At 40.0% G+C, this 27,520-nt stretch overlaps 1 protein-coding gene and 1 long non-coding RNA gene across 3 annotated transcripts; both read right to left on the bottom strand.

The window, feature by feature from the left end:
- Positions 1 to 2,642: 2,642 nt before the first annotated feature.
- LOC141762184 (uncharacterized) lies at positions 2,643 to 4,832 on the bottom strand. Of its 2 annotated transcripts, XR_012592745.1 has the most exons (4): positions 4,773 to 4,832; positions 4,348 to 4,488; positions 3,978 to 4,201; positions 2,643 to 3,832 (listed from the first exon to the last, which is right to left on the bottom strand). It is a non-coding gene; the product is annotated as an uncharacterized LOC141762184 (long non-coding RNA). The 2 variants fall into 2 exon arrangements; XR_012592744.1 differs by lacking the exon at positions 4,773 to 4,832 and having other exon boundaries at positions 4,348 to 4,735.
- A 2,495-nt stretch (positions 4,833 to 7,327) lies between these two features.
- Positions 7,328 to 24,452, bottom strand: slc67a1 (solute carrier family 67 member 1). The gene is made up of 10 exons (XM_074624715.1): positions 23,965 to 24,452; positions 19,459 to 19,556; positions 19,195 to 19,340; positions 17,057 to 17,189; positions 15,310 to 15,422; positions 13,588 to 13,698; positions 11,981 to 12,081; positions 11,754 to 11,855; positions 9,480 to 9,600; positions 7,328 to 7,959 (listed from the first exon to the last, which is right to left on the bottom strand). Exons 1-10 carry the CDS (start codon positions 24,127 to 24,129, stop codon positions 7,772 to 7,774), a joined length of 1,278 nt encoding a protein of 425 aa, XP_074480816.1. The 5' UTR covers positions 24,130 to 24,452; the 3' UTR covers positions 7,328 to 7,771.
- Between the last annotated feature and the right edge of the window lie 3,068 nt (positions 24,453 to 27,520).

The raw sequence follows: 27,520 nt of genomic DNA, 5'->3' as shown, positions 1-27,520 counted from the left end.
TTTTCTGCACTGATGATTTAATATCGGTAATAAATATTAGTGTTGTTGACTGTTGGAGGGAATTAGGTCATTTAGTTAAGTAAAAGTACCAAAACAACAATCTAAAAGTACTCCATTACAGGTAAAAGTCCTGCATTTAAGTAAAAGTTCTCACTAGATTATTATGCATCAATGCTCAAGTAGCATTTTACTGCTGATGGAGGGAGTAGCACTGTTGCCATTGTTTGTACTTTCCGTGTTGTTAGCACCATCAACTGCGTCACCATGTTGAGAGCTGTGTGGAGGCAATCTCTGCTCTGAATTTAGAATTCAGCACCTTTAAAGGGACTGTTTGTAAGAATCAGAAATGTCTTGTTAACAGCGACACCTGTGGCCGTTAAGTCAACGAAAGTCAGCGTCCTGTTGCTCGCGCTTGTGCTCGCTCTACATAGACATGAATGAACATCGCTCAAAACAGTGAGGCGACACACGTCAGCTAAAAGCACAATATCACTCTATATTTCAGCTGCTTGGCAGTAATGTTAGCTGACCAGACCAAGGTCTCTCCATGAATCAATGCTGATCCTAGTGTTGGCTTTTCCTGCCTCAGCCTCCCGACCGCGGCCGGAGGGAACAGGGGTGACACCGGAGTTTTGGTCGGAGACGATAACGTTTCTCTCTGCGGAGCCCCGTCACTTCACAAGACACGGGGAAACCTCTGTTGGTCTGGAGGAGCTGCAGCATTTACTTCTATACATACCACTGACGAACACAGTATACAGTATACAGTACATACTGCATACTGCGTTCCTCAGTAGTATGCAGTATGTGACGGTTAAAGTGATGTTAGCTAGCTAGCCGGCCACTCTGCTGCTCTGTGGCCGGCTCTCCAGCGAGCTACGCCTGCGGGCGATTGTGGAGCTTTTCAACTCCAAAAAGGCAGATAATCACAGGTTCCTGTTAATTTATAATGAACATCTGTGATGTGATATTTAAACAACAGGCTTTTATTTCCATCAACAAGGAAATAAAAGCCTCTCGTCTACAGACCGGTCTCTAGAGAGCTCCAGCTCATAGCGGTCTGTGAGCGTGACTACCCGGCTGGCGAGGCAGCGACCCCGGCAGGCGCTATAGCTAGCTGTCACGGCATTTTGTGGAGCTTCTAAACTCCGACAAGGGTGGAACAAATGTTCAATTCACCATCTAACTTCATAAAACTGCCGATATTCAAAATCTACAGTTGATTTCTCGCCTCAAAAACGTTCAGAATTGAATTTAGTGATGAAAGAGCTACAAAAAAATTTAAAAAAACAAGCCGTTTTTGGCTGCTGTTGTTGTAACCGTAGCCTGTAGCGGTCCAGCGCTTTGCATTGTGGGATACAGTAGGTGAGGTAGACTGGAGATTTTTTCCAAATCAGTATGACATCCGGGTATTTTTGGCACAATGGAGATTTAGCTTTTTTGTACTACCTACTACATACTACATTTTGGCCAAATCAGTACGTACTACTAGTACAGTATACAGCAAAATCGACAGTGTTAATCCAACACTTAAAGAGTCAATTTTAACACTAAGTCAGTGAACATATGGTCCCTATCTACAGAGTGTTAAAATAACACTGGACATAGTGTTGAATTTTCAGTCAATTCAACTCTAGAAAGAGTTAATATTTTACACTACACTACACTGAGAAGTGTTACTCAAGTTTTACACTATGACGAAAATAACACTCATAGTGTTATTTATAGTTGACACTGAATTTTTAAGTGTTAATCAGAATTAACTCTTATTAATTTACTCTTCATGAGTGTTAAACCAACTAAGTGTTGATTAAGAAATTACTCCAAACAGTGTTGATTTTTGAATGACTCCTGCCAGTGTTAAAACATATTTACTCGTGTACTTACTCCCTTTAAGTGTTATTCTTACCCAACACCAAGTATTACTTGTTCTTTCACAATAAGAGTCCTGATTTTACAAAATACTGGCATCTCATCAGCTACCTCAACACATACAATAAGCTATTTTCTAATAAAATGCATTCTTCAACAGAATTAGTTTTGAGTGTTTTGCATTTTCTACTTTACCATGTCCACCTGATACTTAAAACAGGTAAAACTAAAATGTTTGCAGGGGGGAAACAATAAACACCATTATATCCATGTCTTAATACAAATTTATTAAAAATAAAGACATTAATCCTCAGGTCAAATGTAGTTTGAGACATGCTCACACCAACACGAGCTACATAACAATAAAACTTCACTTTCAGTTTAAGAGATGAAAAGAAAAACAGGGTTCTTAGAAGACATGGTATATTTCAAATTGTAAAATCTTAACTATTTTCTCTTAACAATGAAAAATATTGTTTAAAGTGCATTTCAGAGGATACACATAGAGGATAATTCCAGCTATTTTCAACCCAGAACAAACTTCACCATCATCTGGAATCTACCAACCGATTCATACCAAAATATTATCGAATTGGCCACTGAATGAGTTGTGATGTGAGAGTGCACCTGCCTTCATGTGTGTTTGTGTTGATTTTAGTAATTGGCCAAATTCAGAATTTTTTTTTCCAGTGGTGAGACATATTTGGCTTTAGAAGATTTGACTATATGTTCATACATTATACTGCTGCTGCAAACTCAAGTGCCTTTAAAATATTCCATCTATAACACTATGTGGAGTGCAGTTAGATTTACTATTGGACTTTCAACTTCCCAGAGATTAGTGGGTTTTCTATTCCAGCAGGTGTTCAAATTAAATTTTTAAAAGGAGAGATTTGCCGATTTACAACCTTATCTCAATCTATCCGCATATAGTGTGAAAAACGCCAAACGATGTCGCTGTGCCCCAGAGAATGTCTACAACAAATGCAGGCATTTTTCATACTATATGCAGATAGACTGAGATAGGTTAAAAATTAGCAAATCTCTCCTTTAAGAAAAGTGACAGCTCTAATAGCTGAATTGTAAAGATCTTGGTTGGAATCTATCAGTATGGTGGCAGTTGTCTGTAGGTTGAATAACAATAACTCCTTTTCAACCATCACTAAAATACAACAAACCACCCTTAGGGAAATACAAATGACGACAGAAAATTCCATTAGGAGATATATATGGAAGCAGGATTACCTCAGCCAGACAACCAACAACTTTTGATCTTGCTAAATGGTAATGATCAATAAATTACTTTACTCTGTTATCAAATATTCAAGTTGGGTTTCATAAATTAAATTTCATACAAACAGCCAAATTCCTTAAGGCCATCGCATCCTGCTACCTAGATTACCCCCTAGAGGATACATTGCAAACATCAACATCTTAAATTTTGCCTAAAACGCCACTTAAATGATCCATAAAGGTCCATATGAAAAATCGTCAACTTTGAATTAACACTAAAAACACTGGTCAAGGCAGCATTAGATGGCAATATGGAACTATGAAAAGGGAGGAATCTGTTGTTCCATATGCCATTTGAACATCCACTGGTCTGAAGTAGAGCAACTCTTGAACATCAAACACCTTAAGTGCCTGTAATGGCTTAAACACAATTTTAAATGCATGGTAATGTTCATCAAAACAAATGGTTTCTACACCAGAGCCAGTAAGTATTACTTGTTCATCTTTCACAATAAGAGTCCTGATTTTACAAAATACTGGCATCTCATCAGCTACCTCAACACATACCAGGCTGAAGACATCTGAATTACCCATGAGTTTCAGTCATTTCTGCTGCAAGGATGTTAATCATCTGTCGCCGTGAGGAGTCAGTCAGACCTTTCGTCCGGTTGTATTCCTTGACAATAGAGTCTCCATCAGGTTTCTTGGCCAGCGCAGATTCAACCAACTGTGAAACGACAGAAGACAAGACAATATTCACTAAAAATTAAATAATCTTGGAGAGCTGACAGTAAATACACAGGAAAATAATATCAAAAGTGTGCAATCCTCAAAGGAAGCTATCACAACATACATTTTACACATCAACTTACACGTTTGGCATCTTGATCTTCCTTCTGCCGTTTTCTGGAAGGGCTGTAATCATCATCTAGAATGACTGTATCATCAGAGTCGCAGGATACAAATTTCAGGATGACCGTATCATCAGGGCGGCAGCCTGAAAGATCCAGCACTGAATTGGTTACGACATCAAGCAGTGGACTGGCGGACGAAGTTGTCCCCTCGGAAGAGCCGGACGAACTTGTTCCCTGGGAATCTACGTGTAGTTCAGGAAAGAGAGGGAAGCGAGAAAAATAAACACCTACCATTTGTCAGTTTATCACAACCTTAACGTGTAACTGAGTCTTATTCAATATTCATTGGACTATGCTGAAAGAAATGGGAATTAAGATAGAAGTTTACCGTTGTCAAATGTGATAGTAAATACACCAGCGTTGGGCTGCTGTGCTACTTCTTCAAAGACGTCTGTATCCACCTCAGTTCCCGTCTCATCATATACTCTGATGCCTTTGGTGACGGGTGGGATGGAGAACTTCAGGAAAGCTTAGGGAAAAAACACAAACAGGGAGTCATACCATATGATACCATACCACCAATCTGATCATGCTGTCTGGCAACTTTCATTAATCATCTTAAAAAAAAGTTGTCCCTAGATACCAGTTAGGTGAGAAACAAACTCAACTAAGCAGACCAATACAAGTCAGCCCTTGATTGCTGTGACCTCTGGAAATGCCCAAAAGGTAGCTTGCCAGAAAGTGAGATATGGAAATTATTTTCAACCAACAGAACAATGACGTGCATCATCAAGGGTGTGACTGATGGCTTACCAGCATTCAAGAATTCCTCCAAGCTCGGTTCACTGATCCTGACATTTCTGTTCGTTATTGATTTTGTTTTTAATCAACATGATGGTATCTGTAAAAGCAAAACTGAATTTGTGTTATGATCTACAACACAAAGTTACTCTGACAGTAGCATCAGCTCCTGTTGGCATAATCGTATTGTTCGATTTGGGCTTTAAAAATCACAATCAGAATTTGTCTAATTTCAAATTCAAAGTAACTGTCTGGACTGAGTGGAGTCTCTGAGACGTGCAAGCAGAAACCATTTTGACATGTGTGTAAACATAGACTAATGTTAATATTAACTTATCTAAAATGATACTTACCATCACTGGACCACAGCACATAACGGGGATATCTGAAAAAACAAGTAGAACAATTTCATGTAACATTAAAAGGAATACAGGGGAAATAAAGTCAGTTAGCTTATATCAGGGAATTACAGAAGACTTTTTGACAATTAAGAACTACCACAATGCGTTGCCATCAGCCTCACAGCAATCTGCCATTCTACCTCTTCTACAGTTCTGCTGTGCGAGACATGATGATATAGCAGGGTTTTTCCAGCATGGAAGATGTTTTAGTGGTGATCAAAGACAAACCAGGAACACCAAAATGTGTAAAAACAGCCATTTCAATTCTTGATAAACAGTCTCAATTCTGATCACAAAATATTGCGTTAATATTAATATCATGCTCCTAAGTAGCAATAAGTAAAGTTATTTTTAAATGACATTCTTTGCTTGTGTTCTCTTATATTATGATGAAATCAATCAGCAATCACAACTTTGTGTTTACCCGCCACGTGTTAGCTGTTAGCCCCGGATAGCTTGTTAGCTAGTTAGCTAGTTCAGCCAACTCCCTACACATGCAGTCTTTGTGTTTTACTGTAATCTATGGACATTAATAAGAACACAACTGTCACTGCTCCACATTGCGACTTGCCGACATTACAAGTATAGTTTGACATTAGCTGGTCAGCGTTAATTGGCTTAATGTTGCTGACACATTTTAGCTAGCCTTCCACATGGTCACGTTAGCTCTGTGTAACTCAGTATTTCAAGACACAAAACCAGCTGGAGTGTTGAACAACAATATAAAGTTATCCTTAAATGCTGCTTCTGCTGAAATGCTCAAATTTGGTTTAATAAGTGATTAAGAGAAACTTACCTCAGTCTTTCAAGGAGTACAAAATGGCGCTGAGAACATCTTGGTCCGTTTTGAAATGAGGAGGAGGAGAGAGGAGCTCTCCAGAGTACAGAGTGATCTGTACTCTCCAGAGTACAGAGTGCTCTCCAGAGTACAGAGTGATCTGTACTCTCCAGAGTAGAGTGATCTGTACTCTCCAGAGTACAGAGTGCTCTGGAGAGTACTCTCCAGAATACACCAGTCTTGTAACTCTGAACACTTTCACCAACACTGGGGTGTATCTTACTCTAGCTGTTGTTGTAATAACTCTGAAAGAGTCCATGGACTTTGACAATGTATATTTTACACCGAACATTTTTAACTCTGAATATTTTCACCTACACTGGAGGGTATGTTACTCCGGCTGTTGTTGTAATGACTCTTGCTGTTGTTGTAATAACTCTGAAGGAGTTAATATACTTTGACAAGGCATATTTAACTCTGGAGAATTTGCAGTGTATGAGGTTTGGAATACAGCCTCTGGCTCCAAATGAGGTCAAAATCTCAAGATGGCAGCTCCTGTATCGGGGATGTTCTGGCTTCACTTCAGTGGGAGGAAGTGGAGACACGTCGTCCATCTTTATATACAGTCTATGGTCACAAGAAAAAAAACACTGATTTAACCTTTAACAATGTGTTGTATTTTATAAACTTATCACATGTTTTCAGCGTACTGAAAAGTGACTAACAGCTGACTTTAGTTGTCAGATAGATGTAGTGGAAGAGAAGTAGGAGTACCTCAAAGTGGTACATACAGTACAGTACTGGTATTGACTGTGTTAGCTTTACAGACTGGGACAGATTTCTTTGTCCCATTCTGTCTTCTCCACTACATCCCGTCTCATTCAAGAGAAAACACTAAACTCTCATTCAAATCGAACAGCTATTTACTTTACCTTTCTCCCCATTTTATATTTGTTTTTTTATATTATATTTTATATATATATTTATATTTTTTATATTTTATATCTATTCATTTATATTTATTATTATTAATTTTACCACTTTCTCTCTTGTGGAAGAGGTTAGGTTGGGTTGGCTATGCTGTTTGTAATGCCCTGTAACCACCACATATTTGAACATTTTTTTTAAATATAAAAAAAATAATAATAAAGAAAATAGTTTAAAAAGATTAACTGTTGGTTGCAAATAATACAAAATACAAAAAAATAGATAAAATGATCTTCTAAACTCCACTAGATGAATAAAGTTGCAGGACAACACTGCCATCACTGTATTGAAGTGACTGAAACATCCTGACTATATACATTATATTTAAATACTGTAGTGACTATTCAAATTACAGATATAGTATGTGTTTCTGCCACAGACTCACACTATGCAATGCAAAGGGAAGTCTGGAATGCAATACATTTATTAATATACAAAAATAAAATCATCATTTTTTAAAGATTTTACGAAAAGAAAAGACAAATAAGAAAACAAAATTTCATCAAAAATAGTCCTGATGTAACTATGCTCAATCAGGAGTGATGTTGATTGGTCTAATATTTCATAATTTTTGATGATGTTTAATAAAAACTGTTTTTTTAAAGTGTAAGTAGTGTGAATGTGAACCATGTAAAATAAAAGCATCATCAGGTAAAATGAAGGGTTGGCTGCCATCTAGTGGTTCGGTCCTGAATCTCCACCACAGATTAAACAGAGCAACAAAATCTGAATAATGAAGAAGTGGATGGACTGGACCTTATGTCATCAGAGTGATTTCAATATGAATATATAGAAATAGAAATCAAACACTGAATTTGTGGAGGATGAAAAGAAGCTGAGCGATGTCATTGCTGTTTCTCGGCCGTCTTCTTGAGGCGACGCTGCAGCAGGTACACAAACACAGCGATGTTCACAACAAACTGCAGAAAGCCTATAGAGGAAATGCCGTAGTTCACATACAGGAAGCCGCCAACAGTCGGCCCGATTGTGCGAGTCAGACACTGGACTGATGAACAGAGTCCCATCATCGTGCCTGAGAACAAGAACAAAGTGGAATCAATTAAACAACTGGATTAAAATAATTGAGTTAAATCTCTGTATCTGGTATTTATTTATTTATTTATTTAAAAAGGATCCCCATTAGCCATTTTCCAATGGCACCAGCTAGTCTTCCTGGGGTCCGAAATCATGTACATTAATTTATCACATACATACATACTATATACAACATCACATTTGTGTTACACCAATAACACTCAAATTTTCAAACATAAATAAATTTCACATTCATACACAATCTTCCACAATTTTTTTGTTCAGCCTCAAGGCCCATCATCAGGGAAAAGGAACAAAGAAAAACCATACATGACCAACACTGGACTATGGATCAGCTGCTTAAGTAATGTATTCGTAGATGGTATCTGAATGAGGATTTGTTAGAGGATTGACGGATGTGAAGAGGGCAGCTATTCCAATGATTGATGGCACGGTAAATGATCGTCTTTTTTAAGGCATTAGATTTTGGGTGAGGTAACATGATTTGGCCATCACCTGCTGTTCTAGTGAAATGACTGTGAACGTCACTGCATGTGGTAATTTGACTGTATAAAAACTCGGGTTTAGTAGAATAAATGCTGTTACTAAAGAATGTCGCTGTGCTTAAGGCGAGTCTTTTCTCTACTGGTAACCATGACAGTTTATGATGCATGCTGTCTGTGTTCGTGGGGCAGTGTAACACAAGTCTTGCAGCTCTGTTTTGGGCAATTTGTAGTTTCCGCAGTATGCTTTTCGGTGCAGAAGACCATACAGGTGAGCAATAGTCCAGGTGGCTTAAACTTAAAAGATTTAACTACTTGTCCCAGAATGTGTGCTGGAACATACGGAAGGCATTTTTTTGCCATGGAGATACCATTTCCCATTTTCCTGACAATTGTGTTTATATAAGGTATAAGGTGGTATAAGGTGAGTCTTTAATTTTAGGATTATTTCCTGTTTTATTTGGTTCTGGTAGTTTGTAAGGTTACACTTCTTTCCCTCCTCTTCTTTAAAGAGGACCTATTATGCTTATTTTCATGTGCATACTTGTATTTTGGGTTTCTACTGGAACATGTTTACATGCTTTAATGTCAAAAAAACACTTTACTTTTCTCATGCCGGCTGTTCTGCAGCACCTCTTTTCACCCTCTGTCTGAAACGCTCTGTTTGAGCTCCTGCATGCAGTTCAGGAGCAGTGTTTCTGTGCCACGCTACCAGATTGCATTGCACTGCTGTTTACATAGACAATGAATGGGAAGCGAGGAAAGGTCGGAGCCTGTGGACATGTACCATAACTGTCTTTGGCTTGGCTTTACTCTGCAGACCTTTTACATGCATACAAAATGATATAACACACTAAAGGAAAAGGAACAAGCGCAAAAGCATTATATGCCCCTATTAAAGTAGCTGTATTGAGTTGCAGTCAGACATCGAGTGATCTCAGTGCATCTTTGTCTGTGAACGAGTACCTGCTGTTAATGTTGTGTGGTTGTTGTGAATGTTGCAGGGTGAGCTCACCTGTGTCAGAGGACGGGACGCTCTTGGTGAGCATGCTGTCTGTGATGACGTTAAACATACTGAGAGAAAACATCATCGGGACGACGGTGAGGCAGAAGTGGAACACATTCTGCATGTAAGCCTGCAGAAAGAAATATAAATACCAAAATACAAGTATCTGAGCTGGAGGTGGGACTGAGGATTATTTTCATTATGAACAAATGCCAATCACCTGAGCCTAAAGGAAGGATTCCTCTAGATGTGAAAACATTTAAAATGTGTATTTTCATTGCTTTGAGACTTGAGAAGCTGTAACCAACGAGTATTTTTCTATTAGCAACATGGCGGTGTCGGTCAGTCCACCCCTTTACTACACACTGAAATATCTAGCAACTATTGGATTGAATGTCATGAACATTTTTACACACATTTATGTTCCTCAGAGGATGAAGTGCCTTAAACCTGCATTCTGTCTACCGGCCAGCAGGGGGCGACTCCTCTGTTTGCTAAAAGAAGTCTGATTGTATAGATAGATAGATAGATAGATAGATAGATAGATAGATAGATAGATAGATAGATAGATAGATAGATAGTGACTTTATCGATCCCGAGGGAAATTCAACTTTCCAGCATCTCAGTTCCATAGTGCAAACATATTAGTAAAAAGGCACAAGTAAGTAGTACAGAGTATAAAAAAAAATATACCAGATGTAAAAATAACTGGAGATGAAGAAACTGTTAAAAATTAATATAGTGCAGAAAGTGATATAGTGCTGGATAATAAAATATAGGAGACATAGATATCAGTAAATGTCCGATATGGAATATAATGCGCGATAAGAACTGAGGTAGAGAGTTTTTTTTTTTTTTAAGTAGACTAAAGCTGTACATTGTTTGTAGAAAACAGTAAAACCAGTCTAAAGGTGCAGAGTAGAGCTGTTGGTGGTGTGCAGAATTAAAAAAGTAGCTCAGTCTATTAAAGGGCACTGTGTGCATTAACTGTCCTGCAGACCGTCCTCCTTTGTCCCCTTCCTCCCCAGAGAGGTGTTGTACAGTTTGATGGCTCGGGGGACAAAGGACTTCCTGAGTCTGTCTGTGGAGCACTTGGGGAGCAGCAGCCAGAAGTATAGAAGTCTATGAGATAATGAGCCTACTTCTCTCTTGATTTATTCCCTCAGTAAACATTGTAAACATGAGTTTATGGTCTCAATCTCTAGTTTCAAGTCTTCTTCAATACAGCATGATGTTCATTTAGTAAATGATGATCCCGTTTAGAGTCACATAGACCATAAAGCAGGGGATGCTTTAGGGCGGGGCTACTTTGTGATTGACAGGCGTTGTCCGGTCTGGGAGTTGTCCGTGTTTTCATCTTACAACTTTAACCCTTTCACAGTGTGTTTTCAGTTCATGAAAGTCAATTGTAACATTTCGGTCGCCTAAATATGTCTTATTCAGCGTTCGGTTGAACTTAGCTCCACCCTCACCTCTCACTTCTGGTTGCAAAACAACAAGATGGTGACGGCCAAAAACCAAGATGGCGCGGCTAAAAATGACGAAAGTCAAGGCTTCAAAACAGCAGTTCACAAACCAATGGGTGAAATCACGGTGACTAAGTCCACTTCTTATAAACAGTCTACGGGGACACTAGCAGGTTCACACTTGTGGCTTAAAGTAAAGTGTTTTAAAAACTATTAGATGGTTGGGGAAGAAATACAAAATGAAGGAAGAAGGTGGGAAATAAAAAAATATGTCATTGAAAATGAAATTTAAAAAAAAATACGAATGAAAAACTGAAAGAAAAAAGTCTTGTCTTGAATAAATTGTTTCATCGAGCTGAAACAAAGTTTTTCAGAGATCCACCACCGTATTTTCTTTTTTTTTCTTTTAACCTTTATTTATTCAGGGGGAGGTTCACTGAGAGCAATGCTCTCAGTTTCAGGAACACCCTGATCACATTCACACAGTTACGCATTCACACCTGGAGGCTGTCCAGCACAACCACAGTCTGATCTGCTGGCCACTGAGCAGCTCCACTGGAGCGGTTGGGGTTAAGGGCCTTGCTCAAGAGCACCTCAGTGGTAGTAATTCACTTACACCACCCAGATATATCCTGCCGGTCCAGGGGATTGGACCAGCGACCTTCCGGTCTCAAGCTCACTTCTCTAACCTTTAGGCCACCACTGCCCTACAACTTTAAATATTCTCCAGCTCTGGTGTGTGTGTGTGTGTGTGTGTGTGTGTGTGTGTGTGTGTGTGTGTGTGTGTGTGTGTGTGTGTGTGTGTGTGTGTGTATACCTGAGCCAGTCCCACCAAAGAAGAAACTGCGATAGACAAAAGCAGCAGCGAGTTCTCAGAGTATCTTCCTGTGAGCCGACCGATCACTCCTCCCTGAACCACCTGAACAAACATTGGGGTTTTATTGACCTCGTCTTCCAGTCTGATATCATCATGAGCTGCAGCACATGAGCCACTGAAATAATAATCCACTTGTAATCTTGTACTTCACTGTGCGTGACACTTACCATCGAGGCTATGCCAAAGTAAGCCATCAGATAGCCATTCTGCTCAGGTTGCAGCTTGAAAAAGTCCAACGCAATGATGCTGAACATCACTTGAAAAATGCCTGAGGAAAGAGAAGAGTAGTGCTTCAGTTTGATTACAGATGTTTAGTGCTTAAATAAAATGTCCAAAGTTGTTTAAATGTAACTGAACCCAGACTGTTATTGTTCTAACATTTTCCACTCAGATTTATGTCACTAAGTGGCCTCTAAACACACACAGTGTGTTCCAATCCGCGTACTTCCGTACTTACACTTACTACTTTGAGTGCATAAGTGCGTTCACACTGTGAAGTATGTCAAAATGTAGTGTACTCGAAGTACCCGGATATTGTACTCAAAACGGTCAAATCGTTGAGTGTGGAACGCTGTACACTTTTCACACTCAATTGTCGCCATCTTGGCTACGTAGCAGAAGGGGCGGAGCCACGACCTCTATTCAAACATGTGAAAATGGCGGCAGATGATGCAGGAGCTTTTGCGGTGCTGAACAACGTACCGTATAGATGTCTATGGGCTACGTAGATAACAGAATAAAACAATACAATACGTAAATATACCGGTGCATTTTCAGCCAACAGGAAGACACATCGTAGGCGTTGGCGACGACGTTGGAAAAGTAATTTCCACTTTGCTTTCGTTTTCTGTGTATTCTTGATCTACAAAGCAGGCAGATATTTTGGCGGGTAGTGGACGGATAAAATCTGAAGGAGGCAGCAGCAACACAAAGGATGCCAGCTGCCGTAAAACCCCGAAGAAGAAGAAGATATTTTGGCGGGTAGCAAGCCGCGGTGAAATGTTGCGATCGTCATTTCCGGTAAGTGCGGCGCAGAGTATTCGATTTGAGACGACCCTACCCCGTTGAAATTCACGCACTACTCAAGTAAGTACAGAGTGCACACAGTGCACTACATTCAAGTGTACTTCAGGAAGTACGTGGATTGGTACACACTGAAAGTCCTAAATGATCAAGTGTGCAGTGAAAACATAACAATATTTTCAGTCCAGTAAATCACCATGTAAATTCAGTCGGAGGCCACAGATCATACATCAGGCAGTTATAAACAGCAATATTGATTATGGATTGCCTATATTGTGCAACGAGGGCGGTCATAATATCAGATTTTCACGATTATCGTGGCCAAAAGAATTCAGGATAACAATATTGTGATAGCTACAGAAAATCTGAAAATAAATAAATAAATAAAATAATGCTATCAGTCAAACTCATCTTTCACTTTGTTTATTGTGCATTCTGTCTCTTCTTTGGTAAACGAATTACGCTCAAAATACGAGTGTAGAGAGGTCTGTAACCGTAACTACATATAAAATGATTTATCTACACAATACTATCGTGTGTGTGTTATTAACAGTATATCAATATTACATTTTTAAATATCACGGTATATCGTAGTACCCCTATGTGCAACAGAGAAATTACACAGAATCTGTGTTTTCTGTTGCACAGCAAGATATCGACAGTTTGCTGATTTATGTTGAAAGACTTGGGATGGAAAGGATGGAGAAACGTGTTGTGTAAATACATTCACTCTTCTCACTTTAACTCTCACCTGATGGCAAACCTGCAACTATCTTCACAACTAAAGTCCGCTTCACACCTGGAAACTTCATCAGTCTTGTGATCTCTCCCACGTTGAATATCGACTTCTTTTTGTTCTCACCTGCAGCGAATTCAAAGAGAAAGAATAAAACGGATGTACAGAAGCACGGACAGCCGGATACCTTCCAGATTAACATGACATAATCTCTAACAGGCTGGAGATATTAGTGAACTGTCAAAACCTAAAATATGAGAAGCACACAGCCATGTGTGTAGCTCATGCAAAATCAAATGAGGTGTTTTCATATAAAAAAAAAAAAAAATGTCCTTTAAAGACCAACTCTAAAACTAAATGAACTGAATAAATCATCATTCTCCAACCAGCATGCTTGATCTTTTTAGCACAACCATCAAACCAGACCACTTTAAGACCAATGAAACACGTCAGTGTAACCAAAAAGCCCAATGCGTCGTCATCTGTCCCTGCAAACAATACACTAGTTGTAAAGGTTGGGTCGATAATGCTGAGAAACCAGCAAGAGTACAATAGATTTAAAAAAAATTATCCAACCTAAAAACCAGCCCAGTGTTGCCAAATCTTCTCCAATTAAAGTAGCTAGCAGCACTAGCTAAGTCCCTAAATCTAGAGAGAACATCACCAAGTCATCAACACTGACAGTCCGTCCCTTCAGGTCTCCCTCCAAAAGACACTCCCCCACCATTATCATTAGGTAGGTAGACAGGTAGGTAGACAGTCCGTCCCTTCAGGCCTCCCTCCAAAGACACTCCCCCAACATTATCATTAGGTAGGTAGACAGGTAGGTAGACAGAGCCAAAAATACACAAACAAAATCACACGAAATTCAAAATGGCCAACTTCCTGTTGGGTTTAGAGCATGGCCCCAAGAGACCTTTTTTTTAAGTCTACATGTGATACATGTGCCTAACAAATTTCATACATCTAGGTGTAACGTACAGCTTCGTTGAAATTTTGCAACCAAGCACAAAAACCATATCCGTTAATATGTTTGTGAAGGTTCTCAGTCATCCAGGTCATGGTATCCGAGTAAGGGTTAAATCAGCAGCAACTGGACTTGTTTTAGGTTCTTGAAGACGTTTCTCTTCTCATCCGAAAAGCTTCTTCAGTTCTGGCTGAATGGTAGGGGAACCCAGGAATTCAACCTCTGTTGGGTCGTTAGCAGGAATATAGAAACCACTCAGTACATTGGTACTCCTAGGTGTGGCTACTGTAGTTATGGGTCGTTAGAGTCAGCTGATACCAGGTGTGAATGGCTGCCACATGGGTCGTTGGAGTTGTTAGAGTCAGCTGATGCCAGGTGTGAATGACTGTCCAGTGAGGTCAAGTGTGAATGGTTGTTTATGCAGTCCAATGTATGCAGTCCAATGCAGTCCAACTGCATACACCAGGTTACTTTGCTTATGTTAAGAATGGTACCTATTGAAATATGTAATCAAAGTAAGACTATTTTGGCATTCACAAACGCAGCTATATTTTCTCTTCCTGAATATTCCTGATATTTCCCCAAAGAACTTAAAAACTATTTAAAATAAACCTTAAAAAATATTGACTTTAATTTTGGCTGCAAAAAGGGATGAGCGGCTCACTCGTACTTCCCAATGCCTGTGTGCCACGAGCCTGATAACATCAGCATTTTATACAGATTCCCAAACAGCTGACAACATTAGTGTAGCAGATGGAAGTGTGTCTTACCGTCTTTGTTGGTTTTTGGAGCTTGAGATTTGGTAGTTTTTGGGATAAACTTTAAAACCAGCAGTAAATTGAAGGCACTCCCCGCAGCACCAAAACATGCAGTAAATGTCTCCCTGGGGAATACAAAGTGAAAGCAGTGTTAGGTGGACACATATTTTGGACATTTTTGGTGTAAAATATATATAATACTGTATATACATTTATAACCCTACATACACATAAATACCACTTAGTCATTTCAAAGTCTATCATCGTCATTTTCAATGCATTTCCATGTTCAAGTTAAAGTAACTATAATTCATTTTTTGTCCAATTGGGGGCAGCGGAACAAGCTGTAAACACAATGTTGACATGGTTTGAAAAGAGTGACACACCCAGCAGACATGGAGCAGCACCCGACTAATGTAAGTCCATTATTTACTCTCCTTTTAGCTCTGTTTTGGTCTCCACCAACTCCTGATGGAAATATCAGTCTCTTTAGCTGCTGAATGTTCTGCTTTCTATACCTTACCAGGCCATAACTTCGTCTGTCTGCTGTTTGGTGCTGGGCAGATAGTGTATGGTGGGTTAATCAGAGAAAAGTGTTTCCTGTTGCAGCTGAAAATGAGGTTGATGACAGCGCTGAGAGTGAATAAAAACTATAAAGTTGTGGGCCGTAAAGAGTTTTTTTGGGCTCTTCACTAGAAACAACCGCTTTAACATTACACATAATCATTTAATCTACTCCTAAAGGAACAGTGTGTAATATTTAGTGGGATCTATTGGCAGAAATTGGAAGATAATATCAATAAGTACGTTTTCTTTAGCGTATAAAAACTAAGATTCGTTGTGTTTTCGTTAGCTTTGAATGAGCCTATCTACATAGGGAACTGCTCCTCTTCACGGAGTCCTCCATGTTTCTACAGTAGCCCAAAATGGACAAAACAAACATTGGCTCTAGAGAGGGACATTTGCGTCATCATGTTTTCGCGTCGGCCACCATAGTTCTCCGACACGCATGGCACAGGGAAGAAGTTTCAGTTGGTTGCAATCTGCAACCTCACCACTAGATGCTGCCAGATCCTACACACTGCACCTTTAAGACTTGGTGACTGGATTTTTCTCACCATTGTACATATCTTCATGCACTGTCACTGTCTATATAAATCCTGCATGCTGTATGTACAGCATATAGACATCTTTGCATGAATATAGTGTACATAATCCTACAGTCCATGTATGTCCATTCAGTATTTATTTCTTTGCACAGAACACTTGACTTGTATATAGAGTTTTTATTTTATTCTTGCTGTTGATCATTGGTGCTTTTTATAGCTTATACATTAATTTTTTTATTACACGGCTTTGTTGGATACTTGATTCTGATTGGTCAATTACAGTGCTCTACGGTCTGTTATTTCTTTATAGCAGACCTATGTATAGCAGACCTATGTGTAAAAGACCGTTGCTACGATAACAGACCGTTGCTACGTATAACGTATAACAGACCGTTGCTACGTATAACAGACCGTTGCTATGGGCACAGCTCTGATGTCGGACTCTGGAGGACCGTTTTTGTCTCAAATTATTGATTTCTTCAGTAAGTAGCGGCGTAGTAAGCGAGATAATGTACAGCAAGCGGGTCATTGTTGTGAAATAAACCCCAACAGGGCGATGCGGCATTGTAGACTGAATTGCCTGATTTAACCCTACCTTCACATCACTGCTGCAATGTAGACTCCAACAACACACATACAATGAAACTTACCCATAGCGTGTGTTAAGATTGCCGCCCAACGTGGACCCAGCTATTATACCGATGCCAAAACACAGACCTAGTTTGGATAAAGCATCTGCCCGTTTTTCAGGTTCTGTCAGGTCTGCAACGACCATCTGAGACGCTGCAGACAGGAGAGGGATGAAGAAATAAAAGCAAGTGAGACTGCATCTAGTGTATATTCAGGATAAATCAAAATGGAAATAGGATGAAATGGAAATTAAGCAGAGAATTGGCACAGGGTTGAAACTTTTGCTCTCCTAAATATTTCAAGGTTACTGCATATTGTTTGTAATATGCACTACTTGATATCCAGACAAATACTTCTTATTTATCAATAGTATGCGGTGAAATGCCATTGACTGAGCAAGTAGGCTAATGTAAATGTGAATATTGAATTTTCTGAAGTGATCAAGATAGAAAGCTATTGACAAGAGCTCAATCCCAACGTTCACACTAACAAACTCAAAGACATTGAGGCGCATTACCACAAAGTCTGTGAGAGTTTAGGACTGTCCCACTGTCAAATCATCAAGTCCTTAAGGGCTCTCTCGCAGACATTTTGAGCAATTTATGAACACTAAGGCTGTATTCAAAACTGCATACTATACTAGTAGTATGTACTGATTTGGCCAAAATGTAGCATGTAGTATGTAGCATGTAGCATGTAGCATTCAGCATGCACTATGCAGTATGCAGTATGCAGTATGCGAACAAAAGCAAAATCTCCAGTATGCCAAAAATACCCGGATGTCATACAGATTTGGAAAAAATCTCCAGTAGCCTATGCATCAGACCAGTTTACCTCGCCTACTGTATCCCAAAATGCAAAGCGCTGGACCGCTACAGGCTACGGTTACAACAACAGCAGCCAAAAACGGCTCGTTTCTTAAATTTTTTTGTAGCTCTTTCATCACTAAATTCACTTCTGAAAGTTTTTGAGGCGAGAAATCAACTGTGTAGATTTTTAATATCGGCAGTTTTACGAAGTTAGATGGCGAATTGAACATTTGTTCCACCGTTGTCAGAGTTTAGAAGCTCCACAAAATGCCGTGACAGCTAGCTAGCGCCTGCCGGAGTCGCTGCCAGCCAGCCGGGTAGTCACGCTCACAGACCGCTATGAGTTGGAGCTCTCTAGAGACCGGTCTGTAGACGAGAGGCTTTTATTTCCTTGTTGACGGATAGTTTGTTTAAATATCACAACACAGATGTTCATTATAAATTAACAGGAACCTGTTTTTATCTGACTTTTTGGAGATGAAAAGCTCCACAATCGCCCGCAGGCGTAGCTCGCTGGAGAGACGGCCACAGAGCAGCAGAGTGGAGAGGGAAGAGGAGAGAGAAGAGGAGAGAGAAGAGGAGAGAGAAGAGGAGAGAGGAAGAGGAGAGGGAAGAGGAGAGGGAAGAGGAGAGGTAAAGAGCAGCCTCTGACGGGGGCAGAGAGATTCCTGCTGAGACAACATGACCCTTTTTAACATTCCTCTAATATCTGGAGGAGATCAGTCCACTGTTTAGTTTGAGCAGTTTGAGTAACGTAAATGTTGTGGATGAATATTTTATATTTCCCGTCTCCCCTTGTTGATGATCCTGTTTGTCTGACTTCATTATGAGCTGTTAGAATAAATAGTTTAAACCTGCAGTATCTTATAAAATAAACTAACAGAACAGAAACAACTAAATCAAAGTTATATTTTTCGACAATATTGCAATAGTGGTATGAGTTAGTTTTTTTGTCCAGTGCTTTAAGAGCTGGTTTAAAGGCTAAAGCCTGGTCTAGCATACTGCTAAATACATCACTTTAATCGTCACATACTGCATACTACTGAGGAACTCAGTATGCAGTATGTACGATGTAAGTTCCTCTGCGAGCAATAGGACGCTGACTTTCGTTGACTTAACAGCCACAGGTGTTGCTGTTAACAAGCAATTTCTGATTCTTACAAACAGTCCCTTTAACACTGGCTCTAATACTCGTCATAATTGCAGACTTAGTTTGGCCACAAAGTCAGCAATGCAAGAAAGGCAGAAGGAACGGATAAATAACAATGAATGATTAATCCAGAGCAAACAATAATCTAGGTTTAACATGTTAAACTGAGTGAGCAGGGTTGTACATGAGTGGTGCTTACCAGGCAGGGCATGCATGAAGACTGTAGGGAGTTTGTGGATGAACAGCATGGCAGGACTCTCTGCGATGGCCAGCAGTAGAAAGAAAACCACTGTAGCAGAACACGCCAGAGACAAAGCTGCCCGCGCTCCGAAGAGATCTCCAAACCTGCCGACAAAAAACAAACAGAGAAAGCATGTGTAGGTCGCTGATATTAAAACAGCAGCCTCTGTGAAGAGAATAACCTCTGTGCACGTCTGTTAAAGTAGCTGTAACAGAAACTCACCTTCCAAACACAGGACCCCCAATCAGCTGGACTACACCGACCATGGTTTGTAAATAACCAATCCACAAGGTGTCAAAGCCCAGTTTCCTTGCCAAATACTATAGAGACACATAATGAAAATACATATTCAAATTCACACAATCATATGTAGCATGTTAACATGTTCAGAGCAGGTATCAGATTATTTTCCCGCCAGGTAAGAAAAGCACCTCTACCAGTCAACACATCCAAACTGGGACTTTATTCCGGTGACCCTCTTTTTACTGGATATCGTGTATATGATGCCACATTTATGCCATGTGGGATGGAAGATAGCCATGAAAGGGATTCCCGTGTTTACAACTTTTCCTTTATTCCCTTTGGGGGAAAGAATTACAATATATTGGGACATGATTCACAATAAATGTACTCAACATCAGTACACACATAGAAGGAATCTGACTCCGGTTTTCTGCAGCTCTCTAAACATACTTAAACAGAAATAGAAAAAATACCAGCTAGGAACAAGGACAACAAAGCTGGACAATTAAAGGTCTATAATAGACAGGACTGTTATGTACAGTAAGTAGTGAAAAAATGGGTGTATATAAATATTATATAAATATAAAATTTATATAAAAAGCACCAATGACCAACAATAAAATAAGAAATAAAATAAAACGTCTATATACAACTCAACTTTTCTGTAAGTTGTAAACAATACAAATAGTTCAAATAAATAAATACAGAATGGATATACATGGACTGGATGATTATGTACAGTATGTACAGTGCATCCGGAAAGTATTCACAGCGCTTCACTTTTTCCACATTTTGTTATGTTACAGCCTTATTCCAAAATGGATTAAATTCATTTTTTTCCACAAAATTTTACAAACAATACCCCATAATGATAACGTGAAAAAAGTTTGTTTGTTAATTTTTGCATATTTATTAAAAATAAAAAACAAAAAATCACATGTACATAAGTATTCACAGCCTTTGCCATGACACTCAAAATTTAGCTCAGGTGCATCCTGTTTCCACTGATCATCCTTGATATGTTTATACAACTTGATTGGAGTCCACCTGCGCTAAATTCAGTTGATTGGACATGATTTGGAAAGGCACACACCTGTCTATATAAGGTCCCACAGTTGACAGTGCATGTCAGAGCACAAACCAAGCCATGAAGTCCAAGGAATTGTCTGTAGACCTCCGAGACAGGATTGTATCGAGGCACAGATCTGGGGAAGGCTACAGAAACATTTCTGCAGCATTTAAGGTCCCAATGAGCACAGTGGCCTCCATCATCCATAAATGGAAGAGGTTTGGAACCACCAGGACTCTTCCTAGAGCTGGCTGCCCGGCTAAACTGAGCGATCGGGGGAGAAGGGCCTTAGTCAGGGAGATGACCAAGAACCCGATGGTCACTCTGACAGAGCTCCAGCGTTGCTCTGTGAAGAGAGGAGAACCTTCCAGAAGGACAACCATCTCTGCAGCCCTCCACCAATCAGGCCTGTATGGTAGAGTGGCCAGACGGAAGCCACTCCTCAGTAAAAGGCACATGACAGCCCGCCTGGAGTTTGCCAAAAAGCACCTAAAGGACTTTCAGACCATGAGAAACAAAATTCTCTGGTCTGATGAAACAAAGATTGAACTCTTTGGCCTGAATGCCAAGCGTCATGTCTGGAGGAAACCAGGCACCGCTCATCACCTGGCCAATACCATCCCTACAGTGAAGCATGGTGGCGGCAGCATCATGCTTTGGGGGTGTTTTTCAGCGGCAGGAACTGGGAGACTAGTCAGGATCGAGGGAAAGATGATTGCAGTAATGTACAGAGACATACTTGATGAAAACCTGCTCCAGATCGCTCTGGACATCAGACTGTGCCGAAGGTTCATCTTCCAACAGGACAATGACCCTAAGCACACAGCCAGGATAACAAAGGAGTGGCTTCAGGACAACTCTGTGAATGTCCTTGAGTGGCCCAGCCAGAGCCCAGACTTGAACCCGATTGAACATCTCTGGAGAGATCTGAAAATGGCTGTGCACCGACGCTCCCCATCCAACCTGATGGAGCTTGAGAGGTCCTGCAAAGAAGAATGGGAGAAACTGCCCAAAAATAGGTGTGCCAAGCTTCTAGCATCATACTCAAAAAGACTTGAGGCTGTAATTGCTGCCAAAGGTGCTTCAACAAAGTATTGAGCAAAGGCTGTGAATACTTATGTACATGTTATATTTTCGTTCTTTATTTTTAATAAATTTGCAAAAGATTTTAAACAAACTTTTTTCACTTTGTCAGTATTGTGTGTAGAATTGAGGAACAAAAAAATTAATTGAATCCATTTTGGAATAAGGCTGTAACATAACAAAATGTGGTAAAAGTGAAGCGCTGTGAATACTTTCCAGATGCACTGTACATGTAAAGATGTTTCTTTACTGTATGTACAGTGAGTAGTAGCCGTTAAGTCAACGAAAGTCAGCGTCCTGTTGCTCACGCTTGTGCTCGCTCTACATAGACATGAACGAGCATCGCTCAAAACAGTGAGGCGACACACGTCAGCTAAAAGCACAATATCACTCTATATTTCAGCTGCTTGGCAGTAATGTTAGCTGACCAGACGAAGGTCTCTCCATGAATCAATGCTGATCCTAGTGTTGGCTCTTCCTGCTTCAGCGTCGGTGCCGAGGCTCTGAAGCAGGAAAAGCGGGTCGGTGACGGAGCTCCGCAGCGAGACACGTTATCGTGTCCGACCAGGTGCCGGTTTCTCCCCTGCGGGCGCAGTCGGGAGACACGGGGAACCTCTGTTGGTCTGGAGGAGCTGCAGCATTTATTTCTGCACAAACGTCCACTGTACATTCACTAGATATTCTCAGAGCTAAACTAACTCTTCTGCAGTGTGGAGTGTGCGCGCGTTCACGTCTAGAGGTGGAGCGAGCAGAGCGAGCAGAGCGAGAACGCGCGCGCGCTGTCTGAGTGAAGGCAAGCAAGCAGCGGAGGAGAGGCTTCGGCCACATGCAAGCGCATATGCGAGCGAGCGCGCATGTGTCCCGAACCCGGTACATTTATACGCTTAAAGAGTTACAAACAGTCCCCTTAAAATCAGTCAAATAATTTTCTGTGTATTAACTAATTGATTAATCGACTAGCCTAATCGTTTCATGTCTAATGTAAAGTTTGCTCCACCATGTGCCACTTACATATTCATGTGTCAGTGTTGATAAAAGCATCAACAAAGTAATAATCCAGTATTATCAGTGGAGGAATGTAACTAAGTAGGCTACATTTACTCACTTACATACTGTACTCGAGTACAAATCTGAGGTAATTTCTGCTAGGATGCGGGGGACTTTTACTTGTAACAGTATTTTCACAGTGTGTTATTAGTAATTTTACTTAGTAAATGATCTGAAGACTTCTTCCACCACTGAATATCGTTATATAACATATGACGTAAGCCAATATGACTGCAATAATGATAATTTCTGATTAAGTAAATTTAAAGGGACTGTTTGTAACTTCTTACACGTATAAATCATTGCAGGTCGGTGTCCCATGCGCGCTCGCGTGTGGCTACGCTGTTCAGACTCAGACTCCAACACAAACTACACGGAAGCACCAAAACCTCTTGGTTGTATCTAGTGAAGCCCGTCTGTTAAACAGTGTTGGCCGCGGTCGGAGGACGCGGGGGAGACCGTAGCTTTGGTCTCCAGGGCCAGAGTCTCTGCTGTACTCTGCTCCTCTGCCTGCCTTCACTCAGCTCGCCCCACTCTCACGTGCATGCGCGCACACAACACACTGCAGAAGAGTTAGTTTAGCTAGTGGACGTTTGTGCAGAAATAACTGCTGCAGCTCCTCCAGACCAACAGAGGTTTCCCGTGTCTTGTGAAGTGACGGGGCTCCGCAGAGAGAAACGTTATCGTCTCTGACCAAAACTCCGGTGTCTCCCCTGTTCCCTCCAGCCACGGTAAGGAGGCAGGAAAAGCCAACACTAGGATCAGCAGTGATTCATGGAGAGACCTTCGTCTGGTCAGCTAACATTACTGCCAAGCAGCTGAAATATAGAGTGATATTGTGGTTTTAGCTGACGTGTGTCTCCTCACTGTTTTGAGCGATGCTCGTTCATGTCTATGCAGAGCGAGCACAAGCGCGAGCAACAGGACGCTGACTTTCGTTGATTCAACGGCCACAGGTGTCGTTGTTAACAAGACATTTCTAATTTTTACATAGAGTCCCTTTAAGTGCATGTTGCTCACAATCCGCAGCATATGTAGATTTATTGAAGTACATTTGTGAATGCAGGACTTTGACTTTTAATGGAGAGTTTTTACTCTCTCTAACAACAACTACTGTTACTGTGTAATAGAACACTCATGATGTATACAGCAGCTCATGAATAATAATAATGAAATCATCAGTCAGTGGCTCAAATACATTCCCAGCGTTTCCGGAAACGTTTTCACATTCACGGCCGGCTCGTAAATCTCAGCTTCCTGCTCTGGGCAATAACAGAAATACTTACAGGAGTGACAGACAACTGTAAGAACATCCATGTGATGTCCAGAGCAGTGATGAGGTAGACCACGTTCAGAATGCTCTTCCTCTTCTGTTGGTCGGTAACGTTAGCCTGGGAGGGAGCTGAGGCTCTGGAGGACGGCTCCTCGGTGGTTTCTCCTCTTCCACTCATGTCGCTTCTTGTAGAAACACACTTCAGACATTAACGTTTAACAGTCGGTGGGAATCAAACCGGTCAAACCGGTAGAATACACTTTGACCCGGTGAACTCTCACATCAACTCGCTAATCTGACGTTAACGTTAGTTGTACTTTGGAACCGAACACAGAGGTGACAAGGAGGCGTTACCGAATTAACGTTAGCTAGTTACGTAAAAATATGATCTCAAATGTGCAGTTCGGTTAAAGCGTTGTTCACTGGAACAGCTGGACTTGTCCCTCATTTCAAGTCCTATCCGGAGTTATTGAGCGATCATAAACGTCTCTTACATAATAAAGTGTCACACCGGGATGTGGAAGTTTACTACTGTGGTGCATTCAAGTACTCCTACTTAGATCGTACTTTGGAGTTGTATCACTCATTTTAATGGTTTTGAGTGAAATACCGTTTAAAGAAGTTTAGGCTATACTTCTTCCCAGTCTAGGTGTATAATTCTTCCTACCCCTTTTTGGACCTGTAATATTTATTGTTCTGTTAATATTATTAAGAATTTGTTGTAACTGTTTACTGTTCATGTTATTGGTTATTCTTGTTTTGTTTTCTTATTGTTGATTACATTGAAATAAACGAGTATGTGTATTGTGTGATGTGTGATGTGTATTATAGTCTATCTATCTATCTATCTATCTATTTATCTATCTGTCTGTCTGTCAGTCTGTCTAAAAAATAAGTTCTTAAATCACTTAGGTAAAACTTGTAATACTACAATGGAAAACATTCCATTAGAAGTAAGCGTCCTCCAAGTAATCAGCTCTTTTAGCTGGTAAAGTAGCAACACCATCATTTAAGAATAAAAAATAGTAGTTTTACAAAAATGCTATGTAATAAATTCAAAACTGACTTAAAGCATCAAAAGTACAAGTACTCATTATGCAGCTGAATGGCCCCTGCCAGTGTTAAATATCTGCTGTTATTGGATTATTACTGAAGCATTAACATGTAAACTGACTTTTTGCCACTGTAGAGTAAGTTGCGAGGGCATTTGAGCAGTGTTGCATGTGATTCTGTCTTAACCTGAATGTTATTTCAATTAAAGGGACGATTAGAGTGGAAATCAGGACCTGTACACCGGGAGGTGCAGAACCAGAGCCTGCAGGATTATGAAGGATCCTCACCACCCAAACAACGGACTGTTCCAGCTGCTGCGGTCAGGCAAGCGCCTCCTTAGCCATGCTGCCACGCTGCCACACTGCCAAAACAGAGAGACTGACACAGAGTTTCTTTCTCCAGGACATCAGTACTGTGAACTCTGACCTTTCCAGGGCGCCCACCACGCGCAACACGCTGCCCCTCTTACCCACACACGTTCACACACACACACACACACACACACATAGGGCTACATACAGAGAATACACACACACTCATTACTATTCTATTCACACACTTATATTTATATTCCATATTGTATATAGACCCCTCTCACTGTAAATATTGCCATTGCCAAAATATTTGTTTAGTTGATGTTGTTTTGCACAATCTTGTGAGCACTGCCACTTTGCATTTCACTGCACATCCTGTATGAGTACGTGACGAATAAAACTCTTGAATCTTGAATCTTGAATCTCACAAGGTATCTGCTAATGCCTGGTCACATTTCACAAGGCAGTCTCTTAACGCCCTCCTGTGGTCAGAGCATAAAGTGTTCCAATATGCATAAAAAACATCTGGAACCAAAGACTTGGAGTTGCGTCCTTTTTAGGCCCCAAAGGGTTTTTGGAGTTATTTGATACTATTATGTGATTAGAATGTTTATACCTTTAATAACTGTAAAGTCAGTATATCAGTGAAATCTATAAACAGAAATAATGATATATACTGTCCTCATTAGATGTGGTCTTGTACTGCAGTAAATGTGTTTTCCTGCTGGAAGAGTCCATTTTAAATAACATTGGCTTTGGTTTGTTTTCGGGAACTTAGAGGAGATGGGTGGAGGATAAGCTTGAAGAGGAGAAAAAATATCCGAAAACACTCCTGAAAATATTAAGAAAGAAGTCCGAAAAAAAATTGTGAAAAATGTTCTGAAAATATCCGAAATTTATTAGAGAAATATGTGACAAAATTAGTAACAAATGTCCGAATAATATCCGAAAAGTATGTAATATTTCAAAAAAATATCCCAAAAATTAATCATTATTATTATTATTATTATATTTGAAACATATTTTTTAAGTTTGAAATATAATATAAAAAATAAATAATTAGGAAATATAGAAGAAAAAGGAAATATAGAAGACAAAATAACAAATATTTATCATTTGGAGTTTTATTATTTAGAGTCCCTCTCCACTATATCATGTTTGCTTATTGTTACTTCATTTCCATCAAATTCATCTGCAGAACGTTTCTCTTTGCTTATATCTGAGTTTAAGACATGAAGCTATACAGGCATGATTTTGTGACATGTAATTTTTGAAGCAAATCACTGACATATGCAACTTATACTGGTGTGATGTGGACATTTGAAGTCTCCAGTGAACATTCACTGAGAACAGACTTTTCAGTGAAGGAGGAGTAAAACTTTTTGCTGAGGGGGAAGGCATAAATATTGTTATTAGAGTTTTTCGATTAGATTATATTCAACTTTATTGTCATTGCACCTGAGTACTGGTGCAAAGCACTGAGGCAGCAAAATGCAGTTTAGCATCTAACCAGAAGTGCCAAAAGCAGTTAAGTGCAGAGTAATATAAATATTTATAGTGGTAGCTTAATAAATAGAATAAACTGTAAGGGGTAGATATGAATACACTAAGATATATACAGTATTGACAGTATAATATGAATATGCTAAGATATATTTATTTAATTAACGAATTATTTTTTTTGTGGGAAAAACAACATATCAGACACAAACTATTATTCCAAGCAGAATATGTTTATATGTCTTGAATAGAGCTGTCAAACGCGATAACGTGTTTACGCAAATTCATTTTAATGCCACTAATTTCGAAGTTGTAGCGGGCTCAGTTTTAAAGCTAGAAAGAAGATACTGGTATCATATGAAACTATAAAACTTAAGGAATCCATCAGTACCAACCATGTCATAGCTACGCTACAAACTTACACTAAATTTTGACGAGGAAAAACCTTCATGGCCATCTTCAAACGGGTCCCTTGACCTCTGACCTCCAGATATGTGAATGAAAATGGGTTCTATGGGTACCCACGAGGCTCCCCTTTACAGACATGCCCACTTTATGATAATCACATGCAGTTTGGGTCAAGTCATAGTCAAGTCAGCACACTGACTGTTGTTGCCTGTTGGGCTGCAGTTTGCCATGTTATGATTTGAGCATATTTTTTGTGCTAAATGCAGTACCTGTGAGGGTTTCTGCACAATATCT

This window comes from Sebastes fasciatus, chromosome 2 (genome assembly GCF_043250625.1).
Source record: "Sebastes fasciatus isolate fSebFas1 chromosome 2, fSebFas1.pri, whole genome shotgun sequence".
Taxonomy (NCBI): domain Eukaryota; kingdom Metazoa; phylum Chordata; class Actinopteri; order Perciformes; family Sebastidae; genus Sebastes; species Sebastes fasciatus.
Note: the sequence above shows the minus strand (reverse complement) of the source record. Positions and strands in the feature narration are given on the sequence as shown.